The following is a 17739-nucleotide window of genomic DNA, read 5'->3' as shown; positions in this document are numbered from 1 at the left end:
GCCGGGGTCCCACGGGTGCCCGCTGGGGTCCCACGGGTGCCCGCCAGGGTCCCGCGGATGCCTGCAGGGGTCCCGCGGGTGCCCGCAGGGTCCCACGGGTGCCTGCCGGGGTCCCACGGGTGCCCGCTGCGCCCCCAGGCAGGAGGAGGCCCAGGCCATCGACCAGGAGCTCTTCACCGAGTACAAGTTCAGCGTGGACCAGCTGATGGAGCTGGCGGGGCTGAGCTGCGCCACCGCCATCGCCAAGGTGGGCGAGGAAGCGGGGAGCGGCACCCTTGGGTGCCCACCCAGAGCCCGGTGTAACCCTGCCCTCCCGCCCACCCTATCCCCCCCAGGCGTACCCCCCCAGCTCCTTCACCAAGAGCCTCCCTGCCGTGCTGGTCGTGTGCGGGCCGGGGAACAACGGAGGCGACGGCTTGGTGTGCGCCCGCCACCTGAAAATGTTTGTGAGTGTCCCGCCCGGGGCCAGTCCTCGGCCCCCCCCCCGCCCCCGGGGTCCCAGGACCCGCGAGGTTTGGGGTTTGTGCCCCCCCCCCCAAACGGCTCCGTCCTTGTCCTCGCAGGGCTACGAGCCCACCGTGTATTACCCCAAGCGCCCCAACAAGCCGCTGTTTGAAGGTCTGACCACCCAGTGCCAGAAGATGGACATCCCCTTCCTCTCCGAATTCCCAGCAGAGGTGAGCAAATAGCACCCTGAAACGGCACGCGCCCAACCCCCCCCCCCTCAGGGCCGTACCCCCACCCTGGGGCTGGTTTCTCCCCCCCCCTCCCCGCCGCAGGCTGCGCTCATCGACGAGATCTACGGGCTGGTGGTGGATGCGATTTTTGGGTTCAGCTTCACGGGAGCAGTGCGGGAGCCCTTCGGCAGCATCCTCAGCACCCTCGAGCACGTCACCGTGCCCGTGGCCAGCATCGACATCCCCTCGGGTGAGTAGCGGCCGGACCCCCCCGGGGCAGAAGGCGCCCGGCCGGGGTTTTCCCTGCTCCATCCCGGCTTTGGGGTTCGTTGCAGGCTGGGACGTGGAAAAGGGGAAGGCGGATGGCTTGCAGCCTGACATGCTCATCTCGCTGACGGCGCCCAAGAAGGCGGCGCGGCATTTCGCCGGCCGCTACCACTTCCTAGGTGGCCGCTTCGTGCCCGCTGCGCTGCAGAAGAAATACGCGCTGAACCTGCCCCCGTACCCGGGGACAGACTGTGTCCTGCAGCTCACCTAGGGCTGGGGGAGCTCGGGCGGCCGTGCTGGGCACGGGCACGGCCAAGCAGGGCCCGATTCTGCCAAAGGTGCAGCTCTGCGCCAAGAAGTGGCTCAGCACGGCGCGGGGGCTCAGCGCTACCCGGCTCCGGCAGCAGGATGGAGGCTTGCTGCAGGCTGCCAGGGCTGGGGTTGGGGTTAGATCCTAGTTGAGTGCTTCTAGGTGTAGACGCAACCCAGGATCTGTCATACGATGCACTTCAGGAGCGTTTCATTGCAATAAAGTTTTATTGTTGCCCTTGGGAAACAAACCAATGCTCGGTGGGCTCTGCCCTTGTGTCCCTCGGTGGTGGGCCCGTAACAAACATGTCCCAGCCCCAGGGCTTGGGGGGATCTGGGCGCACCCCAGGCAGGAGGAAGGCTCCATGGGTGAAACAAAACTCCATCCACCCCAGCCCAACAAGCCCAGGAGCCCCACGCAGCTCACGCGGGGCTCGGCTGCAGCTCTGGGTGCCCACCAGTGCCGCAGACAGGATTGGTGCCCTCCCAGCCAGGCGGTACTGGCGGCATTCACTCCTCCTCCCTCCGCTTCTTCTTCCTCTTCTTCTTCTTGGGGCTGTGCCCAGCCTGCTCTGCCCCTTCTGCCTCTTCTAGAGGTAATTCTGTCTCAGCCAGTTCTTCTTTGTCCTTCTTTTTCTTCTTCTTTCTCTTCGCAACCTTCTTGTCGTCTCCTTCCACCTCCTCTTCTCCACTTGGCTCGCAGCTCTGCGGCGCCTCAGCCTCTGCTCCATCTCCAGCCCGTTTCTTTTTCTTCTTTTTCTTCTTCTTCTTCTCCTGCAGCTCTGCAGGCTGGGGCTGCTCCCTCTTTTGCTGGTACGTGGCGAGGAATGCTCGCTCCTGCTCCTCCAGGCGCGCCAGCTTGGCGCTCATGGTCAGGCCGTGACGGGCCCCCCTGCAACAACCCCAGCTTTAGGGTGCTCGCCGCGGGGTCCGGTGCCCCCCGGGGCAGAACGCGCCCCCCCCGTGCCCAGCCTGCCAGGAGCGGGGAGCCCAAAAACGCAGCTCGCGCCCCCTCAGCCACTCACTTGTGTGCTGTGCGGCCCCCGCATGCTCTCACCAGCTCCTCGTCCGTCAACCTGGGGACACAAATGGGCCGTGTCACCCCCAGCACCGTGACACCGGTGTGAGCCGCAGCAGAGCTCCCCTGCCACCCCTGTCCCTTCCTCCTTGCCTCCGGGCTGAAGAGCGGTCCAATTTCTCCTCCTCCTCCTCCTCGCTGCTTTCCGAGCCTGCAGGCAGCTTGGCCGGCTCCTCCCCGCGTGCCGTGAGCGTGGCTGCCTGCCGTGGGAAAAGGGGGGACGTGGAAAAAAGGGGCTGGAAAGGGGCCGCGGCAGCAAGAGGCCACCAAGTCCGCGGCGCAGAGGGGGCGCGCAGCTCGCAGCGGCTTTCGCAGAGCCGCGTCCCCAGGCGTCACCTTCACGAAGCGGCCGTACAGCTTGCAGCCGGCGCCGGCGGCCTTGCGGGGCTTCTTGTTGCTGATCCCAGCGCGCTGCTCGCCAAGGGTCCTCACGCAGACGCCGTCCTGCAGGAGCAGAGGGGCAAACGGGTGCGTTTCGTCTGCGCGTCTGCCTTCGTCCCCCTGCACTGCGCGCCTCAGGCTGCAAAAAACCCCAAAGGCGACCCCGAATCCCTCTTCCCGGTGAAATTCCCCGCCGCCCCCTACCTGCCCGTCCTCCACAGCGATGTTGGCCGTGGACTCGTTGAAGACGTGATCCCACCAGTGGAAGGAGAACTGCTCGGCCGCGTTGTGACCCACCTGCGGGGAGAAAAGGGGACAGACAGCGGGGCGAAAAGGGGGACAGCCGGGGGGACCCTCCGAAGAGGGGACAGCCACCAGGACCCCCAGCACACCCCCGGGGCCGCCCCCCCTCCCGTCACCCTACTCACCCCCGCGCTGTCGCACTTCACCCTCACCCTGAGGGCCTGGCTGATGCCGTCCTCCCGCTTGCCCAGCCCCTTGCCTGCGGACGGAGGGAGCGGCGCTCACGGGGGCTCCACGCAACCGGGGGCTCCGTGAGGCCGGGTCCCGAGGGCAAGGGGGGATGCCCCGGGGGGGGGGGGGGTCTCAAGGGAAAGGACCTGAAAGGGAGCCCCGAGGGAGCCCCAAGCCTGGTGGTAGCGCAATTGCAGCTGTCAGGCGCACAAAGGATGAGGACACGGCGTGGCTTGTACTGTGCCCCTGCACCCATGGGGGCCTCCAGGAGCCATGGGGACCCCTGACACCCGTGGGGACCCCCAGCAGCCGTGGGGACCCCTGAGACCCGTGGGGACCCCCAGGAGCCCTGAGCAGCCACGGGGACCCCCAGCAGCTGTGGGGACCCCCTGAGAGCTGTGGGGATTCTCAGGAGCCACAGGGGACCCCCAGAACCTCTGGGGACCCCTGGGGACCCCCGGGAGCCGTGGGGACCCTTGGGACCCCTGCGGACCCCCAGCAGCCGCGAGTCCCCTCGGGTCCTACAGGGACCCCTGGGACCTGTGGGGACCCTCAGGACCCCCGTGACCCCCTCCCCCCCTCCCCAGCACCGACGGGGACCCCCAGCAGCCACGCGGGGACCCGCAGGACCCGTGGGGACCCCGAGCAACCCCGGGGACCCTCAGCATCCCCGCGGACTCCCGGTACCCGGGGGGGCCTCGGGGACCCCCAGCAGCCCCGGGGACCTCCGGGGGACCCCCAGCAGCCCCGGGCCGCACCCTGCTTCCAGCCGTGCCGCCGTAGGAGACCCTCGGCGAAGCTCAGCCCCCGGCCCGCCGGCTCCGGGGCGCTCATGGCGGCGGGCACGGGACGGGGACGGGGACGGGGACGGGAGGGGAGGGGACGGGAGGGGGAAGCACCGCCCCCGGGGCGGGCCCCGCGCCTGCGCGGTGGGGGGGGGGGGGGGGGGGCCCCAAGACACCCCCCCCCCCCCCCCTCTACGGCCCCCCCCCCCCGAGCAAGGAAGCACCCCGCAACCGGGGGTCCCGGGGGTTCACGGGGGTCCCGAGGGTCCCCAAGGCTTCTGGGGGTCCCCACAGCTGCTGGGGGGCCACGGGGGTTCTGAGGATCCCCAAGGCGTCCTGGGGGTCCCACAGCTGCTGGGAGGCCACGGGGGTCCTGAGGGTCCCCAAGGCTTCCATGGGTCCCCGTGGGTGGTGGAGGTCTCCACAGCTGCTCTGGGTCCCCCACGGGTGCTCTGGATCCCCCACGGGTGCTCTGGGTCCCCCACGGGTGCTCTGGGTCCCCCACGGGTCCCAACAATTCCCCCCCAAGGCTGCTCGGGGCCCCCACCAGCTGGGACTCGACCCCTTAGGCACAACCCTTGTCCTTCGTGGCAGCCCCTGCACTGTCCCGGAGCTGCTGGCACGTGTCAGAGGTTTAGCAATAATATATATATTTAAAAAAAAAAAAAAGACTTCTTGAAGGGAATTTAGGTGTTCATTTCCTGCAGTATCTCCCTGCTCCACATTTAAGAGGTTTGACTTCAAAGTTGAAAGTGTTACCTGCAGTTACTGGGGGAAAATGCTGCCTTTCCCCTCCAGGGAGAGGGGAGGAACAAAGTGAAATTAAGTCCTTCACAGCAGAACCGTCCCCCAGTCAATCAGCCAGATCTGCCACTACCTGCTAAGGAAATTGCTCCTTCTATTACATTTTAAAGGAAGGACTTATATTTATCGGAGAAAAATGAAACAGCGAGAAACACCGTGGGGCAATTCCTTGGGGAAGGAGAGAGACAACAGCGAGCGAGTACCATTGTTCCTCTAAAAGGGGGCTTTTGAGCAGCCCGTTCCTGAGGATTAGGGAGAGCTCTCGGGAGGGGATTAAGGTTTCACTACAAACCTCCCTCTCCACCAGTGTTCAAAGCCGCCTTCTCCTCCCAAGCCTGGGCTGACCCAAGGTGAGGCTGTGCGGGGCTGCCGGCGAGCGGCAGCGGGTTCCAACCCCACTGGGGGGGTCCCCAGGGCCAAGTGGCTGCAGCCAAAGCCCCCCCCCCCCCCCAATAGTCTCACCAGCCCCAAGCCCCTCCACGTGGCTCCAGAGATGGAATCGGAGCCCCAGATCCGGGGGGTGCTCCGCATGCAGGCAGCGAAGCCCCCCGAGGGGCGAGGGGAGCGGAGAGCGGCAGCTTTGCCAAATTCCCCGGAGGGAACCGGCGAGCTGGTGGGTGAGCATCGGGTGGAAAGAGGCTGCCCCCCCTCGAGATAGCGGGCTGCCCCCTTATCTTGCTTTTGGCACCTTGGCTGGCAGCAGGTGGGGAATGATCTCAAAGCGACGCTGTTGCCAGCTGCCATCTCCTCTCCCTTGCACTTACCGGCTTGCCCCCATCCCAAGCGCAGGCACGGGGCGTCCAACAAACCTGAGGGATCACTTGGGATCGCGCAGGCCTTTTCAGAAAGCCACTTTCAGCTGCAGAGGGGCTGAACAGCAGCTCGAGGAAAGAGCTCTGCCTCCCCCAGCGCATCAAGAACTTCAGCGCCCGTCCGTACGCACTTGTTGCCAGTGTTGGTGGGGTTTGTTTTTTTTTTTACATTTGAGGAGAGGTTGCAGAAAAAACATCCACATGTACAGGCAGAGCCTTCAAGAGAAGAGATTAAACCTAGCCGTTCTGAATCCTGTCTAAATAAAACCAGCTTTGTTGTGATGCGCATCACACAAAGGCAGGAGCAATCCCCGGCCTCCTGCACTCCCCTCTCACTGCCCCATCTTCCCCCACCAAAAAATAAAATAATAACGTTAAAAAAAATGCAGAATGCTAGCGCTGAGCTTGCCATTAAAATAAATTAAAATTTTAATAGCGCCCTGCTTGCTATTAAAAGCAGGGGTAAAATCCACCGGGCGCAGAGCCGCCCGGGTTCCCCGGGGCATCGGCACTGCCAACATCTGTGGGGTCAGCGAAGGACCCGCGGTTCTGATACGCTTTGCATGGGGACGTCCGGATGGTCCTAAATGCAAAAGCCCCTCATGAAAAGGCAGCACCTGAAGGAGCGTGTTCAGAGCAAGCTTCCCGCAGCACTTCCGAAGCGCTGAAGCGTCCAAAAGGTTTCCTGCCACGGGAGCGAAGGCAGCCCGGCTGTACTGGGTCTGGCTGGGATGTTGCCTTTCCCTGCAGCAGCCCACACAGCGCTGCGCTCTGCACCTGTAGCTCGAACAGCAGTGGGATCACACCGGTGTTGTGTCTGCTGCTGAGCAGTGCTGGCACAGCATCAGGACTCTCTCTGACCCTCCTGGGGGTGGGCAAAAAGGTGAGAAAGAAACATCAGCAGGGCAGGGGACCTCAACCAACCCAAGGGATATTCCATACCATCTGATGTCACGCTCAGCAATAAAAGGTGGAAAAAGGAAGAAGAGGGGAGGGGTGGGCTCTCATTGCGAAAACGTCTGTCCTCCTCCGGATCACTGGCTCCGTGCGGTGAGGCCCTGCTTCAAGGACGTGGTCAAGCATCGCTCATTGGTGGGAAGTAGAGAGGAATTTCTTTCCTCTGCACTTCCACACAGCCTTTACTTGTTTTGTTTAGTTATTCCCTCTCCCCCTCCCTCTTCCCCTTTCCCTTTTTTTCCCTTTAGTTGAATTGTTTAATTAATAATAATATTTCCTTAATTATATATATATATATATATTTTCCCCCTCTTTAATTAAATCATCCTTATCTCACCCCGTGAGTTGTTCTTTCCTTTACTTCTTCCCCTCCTCATCTGAGGAGGGGGAGTGAGAGCGGTTGTGGTGTTCAACTGCCTAGCACGGTAAAACCACCACGCCGGCGAGGTGGGGAGGCTGCCCGACACCCCGCCCTATCTGCGAGGGGGATGAGACAGATTAATCACAGCTAATTAGGGGAACTCAAGCAGCTTCGGTGTGGCAATCAAGGAAGATACACGGAGCGCGGGGAGACGGATGGTTGTGCGCATTTATTTTTTTTTTCTTTGATAAAAATGGTATGCAAATTACACAGCCATGGAGGCTCTTGGGAAAATATCACCCTGCTGGTCCTTGGGGAGTTTCTCGGAGAGTCGTAACATTCAAACACACCAAAATGGGGGGGGGGGGGGAGGGTGGTCTAAACTGGGAAGAACATGAATGTCAACATTTTCCGGTGGGAAGAAGAGGTCTTTAACTTCTTTTTCAGCCTCTTTTTGCTTTTACGCTTTCAGAAATGAACCTGCTGTGCCAACAAACCCCCGCCGTCGCTGCCCAAGAACTGGATTGTTTGGGCAGAAACCCACCTTTCAAACACCTTCTGCGCGCCGCTTCGAGTTCAAGAGCAAGCCTGATCCCCGAAGGCATCCAGGCTACTTTACACTATCCCAACAGCGTAAGGAACCAGGGTGCAGATGTAGTTTTCATGCACATCAACCCTTTACCAGGAGATTTGCGACACCTGCGTGCGAGGGACACAAGCTCGGTTCATCCAATGCAGTATTAAGACAAATGACATCAGAAATTTCCAAGTCACTTCAATTTTTCTTTTGATCCATCCCCAATAAGATGCTGGGAGAAATAACCAGAAACCAAACTTGGCTCAAGTTTTAAATATTTGCCTGAAAGGAAGGCTAAGGGAGGGAATCATGTACAGTTAAAATCAAGCTACTCAAAACACAATCATTCAGGTAAATAACTAGAAGTATCGCCTCTACCATCTAGAGAAAGAGAGAAGAGTGTCTGAGACAGAGGGCATATTTAGGAAAAAATACACATCTGAAGTCTTTGTGGCCACGATGAGAACTGGAATCCACATACAAGCCAGTTAAAGAGCATTTCAACATGAAATCTTAACTTAGTAGGAAGGTCAGGGGTTAAGCTGTATCTTTTTGTTTTAAATACATGGACAGCTGTCAGATATGAAAATGATGGTGGGCTTTCCTGAAAGATCCCCCTGCGCATGTGTATGGATGCATGTGCTGACATCTGTGGGGCAGCGTGACAAGAGTTTAGGAAGGCTGGGAGCCCAGCAGTCTCTCAATAGCTGCATTGATGTCTCCACCAGTGGCAATAAGCGCCTGGAGGTTGGCCTCACGATTAATGAAGCCCATGGCATTCAGCTGCTCCAGCTGCTGTTGGAATCGCACTTCAGGACTCTGCGCCTACAGAGGAAGAGGACAAAGACCTTAGCGGCAGAGAGGACATCCAACGTGGACAGCAACGGCTGCGCAGCCGAGCACTGAAACTCTCCAGGCTCATTTGGTGATGTTACCCGCCTCCCCCCCAGGCTCTGGAGGAGCCCTCTTAGTTTCAAAGCATTACCCCCAAAGAACTAGCCGGTCTGGGACACCAAATCCTGCAAATTTAGCAGAAAGCGCCGCAGCCGAGAGAAATTCGCTGTGGACCTGCGTCCCCGGAGCAGGGTGGGAGCGGGACGAGCTCCAGCTCACCCTGCAGGATGTCCCCCAGCAGCCCAGCAGCGTGGAGCTGAGCGTTACATACTTGAGAGCTTCCTCCGGCCAGCAGCTGGATCATCTGCTGCATGAGCTGCTGTTGGGGGTTACCACCCCCAGCTGGAGAGGCACTGGCCGGCGTCGAAGCGGAGGGAACGGGGTTCTCCGGGATTGTGCTTCCTCCTGTAGAGGACGGGGGCATTCGAGGCATGCCGAAGGAGCCGAGGCTGCAGAAAAAGGCAGGGTGTGCTCAGAGGCAAGCCGGCGCTTCTGGGCGTCCCCTGCCCGTCTCGTGGGAGTCAGGCAGCACGGGGAAGCCCCCGCCACAACCCGTGCTTCGGGACAGCTTCGTAGACGTAATCGGCCTCATTTGTACCCCGGTCATGCACGCCACGGGGAGTTGGCAATCCCAACAGCCTGAAAGGAACTGCAAAGGCTGAAGGCGACCCGTGCTGTCAGAGAGCAGAGGGCCCCGAGGGCTGCTGGCAGACCAGTTTGACCTCACTTCCCCACCCAACCTCCTGGCTGCGCATCTCATTTCCCCTCGGAGATAAAATTCTCCAGTCCAACGGCTACCAAAAGACGGGGGAGGGACCAAGCAGCTCCCGAATCTTTTCTCCAAAAAGAAAGGGTCAGGGACTTCCCCGCACCAAGTGCAAACAAGCAGGAAGTGCTAATTAGCTGGAGCTCACTGAGGCCTGCAGGCACACACACACACAGGTCCCCATGACTCTCCTTGATGAATCGACGGCTCGTCTGCCTGCTGGTATCAAGCACGTCAGCTCTGCCTGCAGAAAGCCACTCTCCAGCACTCATTACCTTGGCACTAGTCCTGGGGCCTCCGTTTGCAGCGTCTGGAGTCCCTGCTGGATCTGGAGGAGCGCCTGCATGGCGCGGGGGTTGGTGAGAATGGAGAGGGAGTCTGGGTTCTGCATCTGGGAACAAAGGGGAAAAAAAAAAAAAAAAAACCACTCAGCGGCACCAAACAGCGAGAGCTTCTGCAGCCAGCGAGCCACCAGCTTTAAATCTGAACCAGCCTCAGCTGCGCCTCGAGCCCTGCAGCCAGAGCCAACCTGTGAGTCTGGTTTCTCCTTCGAGTCTCTAGACTGCAGGGCTCATCTACACAGAGACGCCGAAAGAGTTCAGATCAAATTCCCTAAATAGGCTAGGTGAATCGGATTAGAGAGGGGAACACATGCCTTCGGAATTAAAGCGATTCTGTTTGATTTACCTGAGTGAACCAGCTGCTCTAGCACAGTTAGCTGTTCTCAGTTTTGCAAGCTCATTACTGCGAGAGACTGTCCACAAAGGGGTTTCATGCATCCTAACGGGTCCAATTTCAATCTTTTAGGTAGCTTAGGTTACCTAATTTAGATGGCCTCGTCCAAACACGCTTTCACTTTCCCTCTCCTTTGCGCAAACCCCTTTTCTTTCACAGCCCAAGCCACCCAAGCCCACATGCTTCCTACTCCACTTGACGACACAGCCGTGATGCTCCCTTGCCTACAGAGGACGGAAAAGCTCTGGAGCCCGGGGGCTGAGAGCAGCACAGGGCCAGACAGGGGCCTTTACCTGCTGCAGGAAGACAGGGAGCTGAAGGCGGAGCTGTTCTTGAAGCTGTGGATTCCCAGCAAAGAGGGGGACATTTACCATGATCTAGCAAGAGACAGCACACGTAGGTAGGGTCAGAGGCTTGCTGCCGTTGGCCGTTAGACCCTACGTTAACTAAGCCACGAAGAACAAGCGAGTCGTGTCCCTGACTTCCTGGGCTTTCAGCACATTCCCCTGCTAGTGGGAATTGAAATGAGACAGCTCAATTCCTGGCAGCAGTGTTGAACGCAGGATGCAAGGGCAAAGAGGAGGGCCAATGCCATGTGCCTCTGAAAGCCACCTTCTTTTGTTAGGGGCTCACCACAGACACAGAGTTCACTACTTACTGTGACTACCTTCAAGCTATTGAGAAATAAAACAAAGCTGTACACATTCACTCAGCTCTCAGCGAGAAAAACCTCTCCAACTACAGAAGCAGACTGGTCTCACGTGAGCCGTGCCCAAGGCCTGCCTGATAATAGCAGACACAAATGCAACGCTTTTACCTGTGCTGCAAAGTCCGGGTTCTGGGCAAGAGTTTGCATCATGCTCCGCATATAGGGGGCAGAGATCATGTTCTGCATCAGCTGAGGGTTTTCGGAAATCTGCTGCAGGAGGCCTTGCATCTCTGGGCTGTTGAACATGCCTATAAGGGTAAACGAAAGAGAAGACAAAGGAAAAGCCATTAAAAGCCTGAGCACTGCTGCAGTGCCTGAAGTAGAACACCTCCTATCCACTAGGCAACCGGGAACACGGCTGTAAACAGCCACAGCTGCTTGCCACCCTCCTTCTGGTCCCTCTCTCGCTTACGTACCAGCCCCAATGCTAGCAGCATTCAGCCCGAAGGGGTTGGATACAGTCGGTGTGCTTTGGGTGGTCGCTGGGCCAGTGCTGCCTTCACTGTTGGGCGCCTGGCTCTGGGAAGCAGGGGGCGTGGGGCTCCAGGGGTTCGGTAACGGCTCTCTGTTCTCCGTCCGCAAAGGCTGAGAGCTTGAGCTATCAGAGTTCCCCGTCAAGGAAGAGAAAGGATTGTTGCCAAACTGGGGAAGAAGGGGAGAATGAAGAAATAGCCTTAATCAGTCAGCCCTAACAGGGAATGTTGGACTAACCCCGCCACTGCGTGGCTAGAGAACAGCCCGTCGTATTCATCTGGGTCCAGGATTTGCTAAACACACGCCATAATTTGCCTCCTGAGAACTTTGTAACCCACAACACGCCGCATTCAGAAAAACTCCAGGCTCGAGACAACGGCCACAGCCCTAGGTTTGGCTCCCAAACATCCATGTAAAATCAGCACCCGGACATACCAGTAGGTAATGCTAGACTGGAGTATGTCTGCGCAGCCTTCTGCAGCCAGACCTGCGCTCGTTCCTCCCGTGCTCCAAGCCAGCTGGATCCCAGCCAGCTCCAATCCAAGGCGTCAGGCTTGAGCTAATACAGTAAGCCCTGCCGGGAGCCGAGGGCCGCGCTAACGAAGCTGTGGGGCTTTCGGATCGGCAACGGCTGGCACCAGGCCTGCTCGGAGACCAGAGGAGCAAGGGCAGGCCTCTGCTCAGATACACCCAAACCGTGCCGTAAAGGCAGCTGACTGGCACCGCACGACGTTCCGCTAACGGCTGCGTTCGTGATTTAAAGAGGAGGGGATGAACAGCTGTGGTTTGAGGAGGCTGCCCGTCACCACGAGGGTCAGGGAGAGACCAGCTCCCCGTGCTCGGCACGCCGCGCCCCGTGCGCGGCCCGTACCTGCTCCCTGGCTGCACTGAACATGGGCTCCTGGATGTCCGTGTACATCCGGCGCAGGGCGTTGTAGCCTCCTGGAATGCTCTCGAGGTTGCTCAAAGCACGGTCCTGGTTCCGCATCATCTCCTGCATCATGGCAGGGTTACGAGCCAACTCCATTGTCTGGGAGAAGGAGAGAGAGGTGGGAAGTTCAGGTCCACGTGCAGCACGGAAGACTGAAGCGGATCGAGGGCCTGGTGAGCAGCCCAGCGGTATTCGACTGATTTACCAACCAAGCCCTGAAAGAGTTAAATCTCAGCTCCCAGAAGAAAGAGTATAATTAAACCCGTTTCACAGCCGGAGAGCAGAGAGATCATTTATCCAAGCAAAGAGAGCCCAGGGATCCTGGCTCCTCCCACCGTTGCTCAGCTCTCTTCCTTCATAACCTCAATTCAGCCTCGTTTCGTTTCTAAGCAGTATCAGGACATCCAAACATTTAACACCCAGATGTTCCCACTCAAAGCAGGTGGACCACGTTCAAAAACTGAGAAGGTGGAAGGGACTGGATCCTTCCTGCTGCAGGAAAACCAAGTAATTTACCATCTCCAGACTTCCCGTGGGTCTCCCCTGCTCAAGGAACACCCGGACCTCCTTGGAGGAGATGCATAAATCCGGATCGTTCACCATTTAGTCCTGCAGCGCTGGCATTTCACGTCGGCCCAACACAGTTGAAAGACAACTGGAAGCGCAGGGAAACTACGCTCATACCCGGAAACACCTCCTGAAAAGTCTTCCTGGGGAAACAGCAGCGCCCTGCCACCTATTTAACACCCACGCTCTCACTTTTCCCCTCGTGCTTCCCTTCCGATAAACCTTCGGACAGACAGCTAGCTCCCCGGGGCACGGGCCCTCTCTGTTCTGGGACAGCACAGAAAAAAAGAGACCTCTAGGATCCCAGCCTATGCCCAGTGTAATTTTTTTACTAGTAAAATATTAACTGTACAGCTCTGTAGTCTGTACTTAATCCTCCAACAGAAAAAGAGGAGAACAAAACCCATTCACGGTAGCTTCATTTCTCCGTGACTGCTTCTGCTCCCAACCATTGCACAGAACACAGCAGCCTTGTGCGAGGCACACGAGAACGATCCAAGTATCCTTTTTTTTTTGCCCACCACATAATAGATCCAACAGCCCTGCACGGGAGATAAGAGCTGCAGGCGTGTGGGTTGTGTAATCGCTATTCACTTAACTCAAGACCACCATCTGTTTGCGAGGAGCTTACAGAGGGAAGGAAAAGGAAGAGATCTCTGAATTCATCAGGCTGGCATTCACACGCCCCCTTTTGTGAGCAGGCACCGAAGCTGGTCCACAAAGATGCTCTTGGACCCGCTTGGACCACAGCCCCCGGTGTGCTGACCCACCTGCCTCATGAGCTCGGGGTTGTTCAGCATGTGGCTGATCTCCGGGTTTCGCTCCATGAGCTGCTGCATTTGGGGATTGGCCATGATCATCTGCCTCATGAGGTCCGGGTTTGACATCATGTTCTGCACCAAGGGGTTCTCCATGATCTGCGAGAGCATCTCGGGGTTGGACATCAGCTGCCGCTGCATCTGCTGCTGGAGCTCCATGAAGTTGGCAGAGCCCATCCCAAGGTTGCCCAGCCCGGTGATGCCGCCAAAGCCAGCTGGAGAGGGAACAACACACGGGGAGAGAGGCGTGAGTCAGAAACTGCCGGCAGCTGCAAAAAGAGGACAAGTGCATTAGCTGAACCGCACCCGCACTCATCTTGGGGTATCCTACTCCTACGGCAGCCCGCTCTGAGGGAGGACATCCCCTGCGCATGCTTCACAAAGGGTTTTGCCGTTATCCTGAGCAGGCAAACCGAGCTGCGCTGAGGGAAGCGACTCATGCGGGCAGCAGAGACGTTTACAGGGGCTCCCGGCTCCTTCCCGGCCAGCACTTACAAAGGATGGACGTGGCACTGTTAGGGCCTCCATCTCCAGGACCTCCCACAGTCCCTGACCCACTGCTCCGCCTGCTGCCGCTCCCGGCGTCCGAAGCGGCGCTGCTGGAGGTGGAAGGCTGAGACGGGGCAGCAGGAGAAGGGGAGGTTGCGGTGGGGGCAGAAGCAGCATTGGGGGCAGAAGCAGCAGCTGTTGGATCTTGGACCCTGCAAAGAAACAAAACGAGGCGTTAAAACTCCTGAGACCGGGGAGATGGGAGCAGAATCCCCCGCATGGGACACGGGACCGTGCACCCCGGGCCGACGCAGCCTCCCGGCCCAGCCCCGGCTGCTTTCATTCCCGGCTGCATGGCTGCACAGCTGCGGCTCCCAGATGCCTTCCATCTGTTGGAATCTGCCTCCCACCCTGATGCATAACAGCCTCTGACATTTCATCCTTGGCCCACACGAAGCGGCTCAACTGGTCTTACTCCGAGCTGCATCTAGCTCGCGCCTGAATCACGCTGAACTATTTACCTCGGCCATATCCTTGAGCAATGAGTTTGCTCCGAACAGGAAAATCCTCCTGCTGCTCCCACAGAAACCACAGGAGGTTACAGCAGGGCTAGTGGATGGGGTAAACAGGAGTTGGCTTTGCTGCAACTCCTCTCATGCACCGAATGTTTCACTTGGTGCTCCTGGGGACAAAGTAAGTGCCTGCCTTAGCCTACAGATGGAGAAACGAGGCGTGAAGCAGCCAGCATCCACCCTGAACAACACTGCTGGCCGGCAGGGCCACGAATTCACGCCTCTGCTCTTGGTTTTACCTCGTGAGTGAGACTTCTCCTTCCAGCACAAGTTTACCGCGGCTTCTCTTAACCCCCACGGGATCACAAGCCGCAGCGCGGCAGACAACAGGACGCCAGCTTTACCGACTAAACCGACCCAAAGCAGTACCTCGCGCTCACAGGTCTTGCTTGGGATTTTTATAGGCCTTTAAAAAAGAACGTGGCAAGGATTCTCTGAAGCATCCGCAGGCACGGCAGCGAGAGTCCTGGACCGGCGCTGAAGAGCTTTCAGATGAAATTAGATGGCAAAATTCACTTCACTCACCTCCAAAAAGAAACGCCGCTTACGTCACTAACATAACGAACAGCAATAGCTTGGAGTTTGGGGTTTTTTTCCCACCCTTTTCTCTTTTTTCTCCTGTCCCAAATCCCTTCTCTAAGCCCCTCTCCTTCTCCCCGTGTCTCCTAGGACTTTCGGAACCTGCTCCTGAAGGTCTCACTGTGTTTTCCAGCCCCATCCGCCCGGTGCCGAATACCACCAGCCGCCGACAGGGAGGCAGAGCACGCGGGGAACGAAGCGAATCGGAAGCTTAACAAAAAAGGAAGAAGGAAGCTGGAGAAAGGTCACTTGGTTTCTCTCAGCACAGGAAGAGGCTGTAATGACTTCAGCAAGCACTTATCTGTGACTATTAGAGAATAAAACGAGCAGCCCAGGACGGCTCTCTCATTTACCCTTTGAAAAGGTTCCCAACCGCCGCAGCTCGCTGCGGGGACAGCGGTAAACAGCTTCAGCCTGTCAAACTACCTGGAGATGCAGGATGCAGAGCGAGGCCTCCCGCAGAAGCTGACAATGCACGCGCTCGTCTTTGCAAAGAATTAAAAAAACAACAACAAAAAAAAAAGCACTAATCTCGGCTCCGTCAGCTCTCCCGGGGGACAGCGGAACGGCACAAAGAGCTGCAGCCCCGCTCGTTTACCAGGAGCCTGCTCAGCAGCAGGGAGCCCCAGGAACCGTCGCGAAGGGCATTTCGGGATCAACGAGACGTGGCTGAGGCACAGCAGCAGCTCCCAAGAGCCTCTCGCGCCTTCTGCTTCACCGGGCAGCGCTGGGAGAGGCCCGGCCTCGCAGGACCTCGCGGTCACCCCGTAGTTCTCGCTCAGGCCAAGTGACACGGCGCAGGCGGACGCGGGCTGGGAGCCACCAAGGGGTGCGCCCGCAGCGTGCTCTCGAGCCGGTGACCTCACTGCAAGCAGCCGCAGGGCGCGAGCCTCCCCAGGTTCCCAGCCGCCTGCACGTGCCCACGCAGGGATGCCTACGGGCGCCCGCAAGGAAACCCCCTTCTGGTCCTCGGGGAGCCCTCGGTGCGCGCCGCGGGTCCTCCACGGCACCCGAGAAAAGCCTGAGCTCCTGGCTGGAGCCCAGAGCAGGAAGCGAAAGGCAAACCGGGCATTTTCTTCCAGCTTTCAACTCACCGGGAAGGTCATTTCTGTTAGCAGCGGGTCATCTCGGTTAGAACCGGGACGGCGTCAAGTTCAGAGGGGATCTCGCAAGATGACCAAGTCAGAGAGGCTCAAGCTACGCAAAGCCACGTCTGCTAATCGTCCTGACGAGCAGGCTGCCCCCTCAGGTGCCTGCCACGAGCTCACACAGCCCCAAAACGCGGGGAGAAGACAGGCCAAGCGCTAAACCCCGCAGTTAAATAGCGAAGCGGGGCGGAAGGACGGCCTCCAGGAGTCGTCCGGCTCCGTCACCGCTGCCAGACTGGCACACGAGTGTGCTCTGCTTCAGTCCCCGGCGAAGCAGAGCCGCTCCGCCACAGCGTAACCCCGTCGCCCCTTTACTCTCAGCCCCCCCCCCGAGTGGAAGAGTTCCTTACTTCTGTGGAGTCTTAATGACCAAGTGCACCGTCAGCCCATCTTTGATCCCGTGTTGATTCAAAGTGTCTCCGTCCTTCAGGATCTTCCCAGCAAAGATCAGAACCAGCTGATCCTGTTTGGCTTTAAACCGCCTGGAAATCTCTTCTTTGAACTGAAAAACAAACAGGAGATCTTGTCAGGCAAACGGCCGAGGCCAGCCATCGACAGATAACGCTCCAGATATCATCGAGTGGCTACGCCAACGGCACAAGGAACCGACAGCCCTTCAGTACCTCACCGAAAAGGAGCCCAAGCAGGCAGCAATTCAGTCACCAGTGGCTGAGGATGTCTGAGGCGTTGAGGAAAACAAACACAACAACAACAACAAAAGGCAAAGACAAGCTCTACACCGCTTACAAGCCGGGGAGTAAATGTCAGATCGTCCAGAATTACCTCGAGGCGAGCCGGAGGCTTCCGAAGTAAGATCAAGCGTGCCCCTTAGGGCCAACCCAAACACGCCAGCTATCCTCAAGGACCAAACTTTATATTTTATTTTTCGGAAGGAAAGCCCCACGCTGGCTTCACGCGGGAAAAGGGCACCATCCCTTCTCAGCCAGCGGAATTAAAGCGGGTCTCCTCCAACCCCTACCCCCGTGGCTGGGCTCCCCCCTGTGAGCACGCACGCCGTGCACCGCTGACATCTCCTCTCTGCGGGGCGATGGGGAGGGATTAACACCTGCCAATAAGCTCGCCACCGCTAGCTCAGCTGGGGCATTCCCGTGTTGATTGGAGAGAAGGAAAAAAAAAAAAAAGAACCTTTGCGTTTGGAAGCCCCGGACCAGCGGAAATTCACGGGGAAAGGCCAGGAGGAGAAGCGCACGCCGCCTCTCCTGGAGGAGCTCGCAGCCTTTGCGCCAAAACCCCGCCAAACCCAGCGCCCAGGAGGGCGCAGCCCCGACCCCGAGGTTCTCCTGGCAGCGGGCTTCGTGCTCTCCTCGGCAGGCAGCGGACACTCGCCCCCCGCCCCAAAATCAAGCGCCGTCGGGTTTGGGGGAGCTGCCTGGGACGGAGCAGGAGGGCCCAGGCACACCGCAGCCCCCGCCGACCCCACAGCTCCCCCTCCCCAGAGCTCCGGCGGGGCCGTAAATGCCCTAAACCCCGCATGGAAACGCTCCGGGGCCGAGAGCCGTGCTGGCGACGCCGCTTTGACAGCGCTGGAGCCGCTCCTCGTGATCCCCCCCCCCC

General features: G+C 58.8%; 4 protein-coding genes across 4 annotated transcripts in view; 2 read left to right on the top strand and 2 right to left on the bottom strand.

The window, feature by feature from the left end:
- The window catches only part of NAXE (NAD(P)HX epimerase), a 1976-nt gene extending 476 nt beyond the window's left edge, over nucleotides 1-1500 (top strand). Inside the window, exons 2-6 of the mRNA XM_035346471.1 lie at nucleotides 139-247; nucleotides 336-446; nucleotides 564-677; nucleotides 780-927; nucleotides 1013-1500. Coding sequence (XP_035202362.1) covers nucleotides 139-247; nucleotides 336-446; nucleotides 564-677; nucleotides 780-927; nucleotides 1013-1215 — 685 coding nt within the window. The 3' untranslated portion in view covers nucleotides 1216-1500. The remainder of the gene's footprint in view (nucleotides 1-138; nucleotides 248-335; nucleotides 447-563; nucleotides 678-779; nucleotides 928-1012) is intronic.
- GPATCH4 (G-patch domain containing 4) lies at nucleotides 1463-4367 on the bottom strand. Its single transcript, XM_035346446.1, has 8 exons — nucleotides 4204-4367; nucleotides 3945-4108; nucleotides 3141-3214; nucleotides 2917-3009; nucleotides 2668-2775; nucleotides 2425-2531; nucleotides 2279-2329; nucleotides 1463-2145 (listed from the first exon to the last, which is right to left on the bottom strand). The coding sequence occupies exons 1-8, from the start codon at nucleotides 4365-4367 to the stop codon at nucleotides 1764-1766; spliced, it is 1143 nt and encodes a 380-aa protein (XP_035202337.1). The 3' UTR covers nucleotides 1463-1763.
- Nucleotides 4368-8154: 3787 nt separating this feature from the next.
- Nucleotides 8155-16690, bottom strand: UBQLN4 (ubiquilin 4; the record flags this gene model as incomplete). The annotated part of the gene is made up of 10 exons (XM_035346470.1): nucleotides 8155-8307; nucleotides 8648-8825; nucleotides 9418-9533; nucleotides 10171-10254; nucleotides 10695-10834; nucleotides 11003-11228; nucleotides 11932-12090; nucleotides 13329-13591; nucleotides 13872-14077; nucleotides 16515-16690. Coding segments are annotated over 10 exons (1701 nt in total), but the record flags the coding sequence as incomplete, so codon positions are not given.
- A 149-nt stretch (nucleotides 16691-16839) lies between these two features.
- LAMTOR2 (late endosomal/lysosomal adaptor, MAPK and MTOR activator 2) overlaps nucleotides 16840-17739 on the top strand; it is a 2245-nt gene continuing 1345 nt past the window's right edge. Inside the window, exon 1 of the mRNA XM_035346445.1 lies at nucleotides 16840-16973. Coding sequence (XP_035202336.1) covers nucleotides 16840-16973 — 134 coding nt within the window. The remainder of the gene's footprint in view (nucleotides 16974-17739) is intronic.

The sequence above is a fragment of the Oxyura jamaicensis genome, chromosome 25 (genome assembly GCF_011077185.1).
Source record: "Oxyura jamaicensis isolate SHBP4307 breed ruddy duck chromosome 25, BPBGC_Ojam_1.0, whole genome shotgun sequence".
Lineage (NCBI taxonomy): Eukaryota > Metazoa > Chordata > Aves > Anseriformes > Anatidae > Oxyura > Oxyura jamaicensis.
The sequence above is the reverse complement of the archived record's forward strand: the minus strand, read 5'-3'. Positions and strand labels throughout refer to the sequence as shown.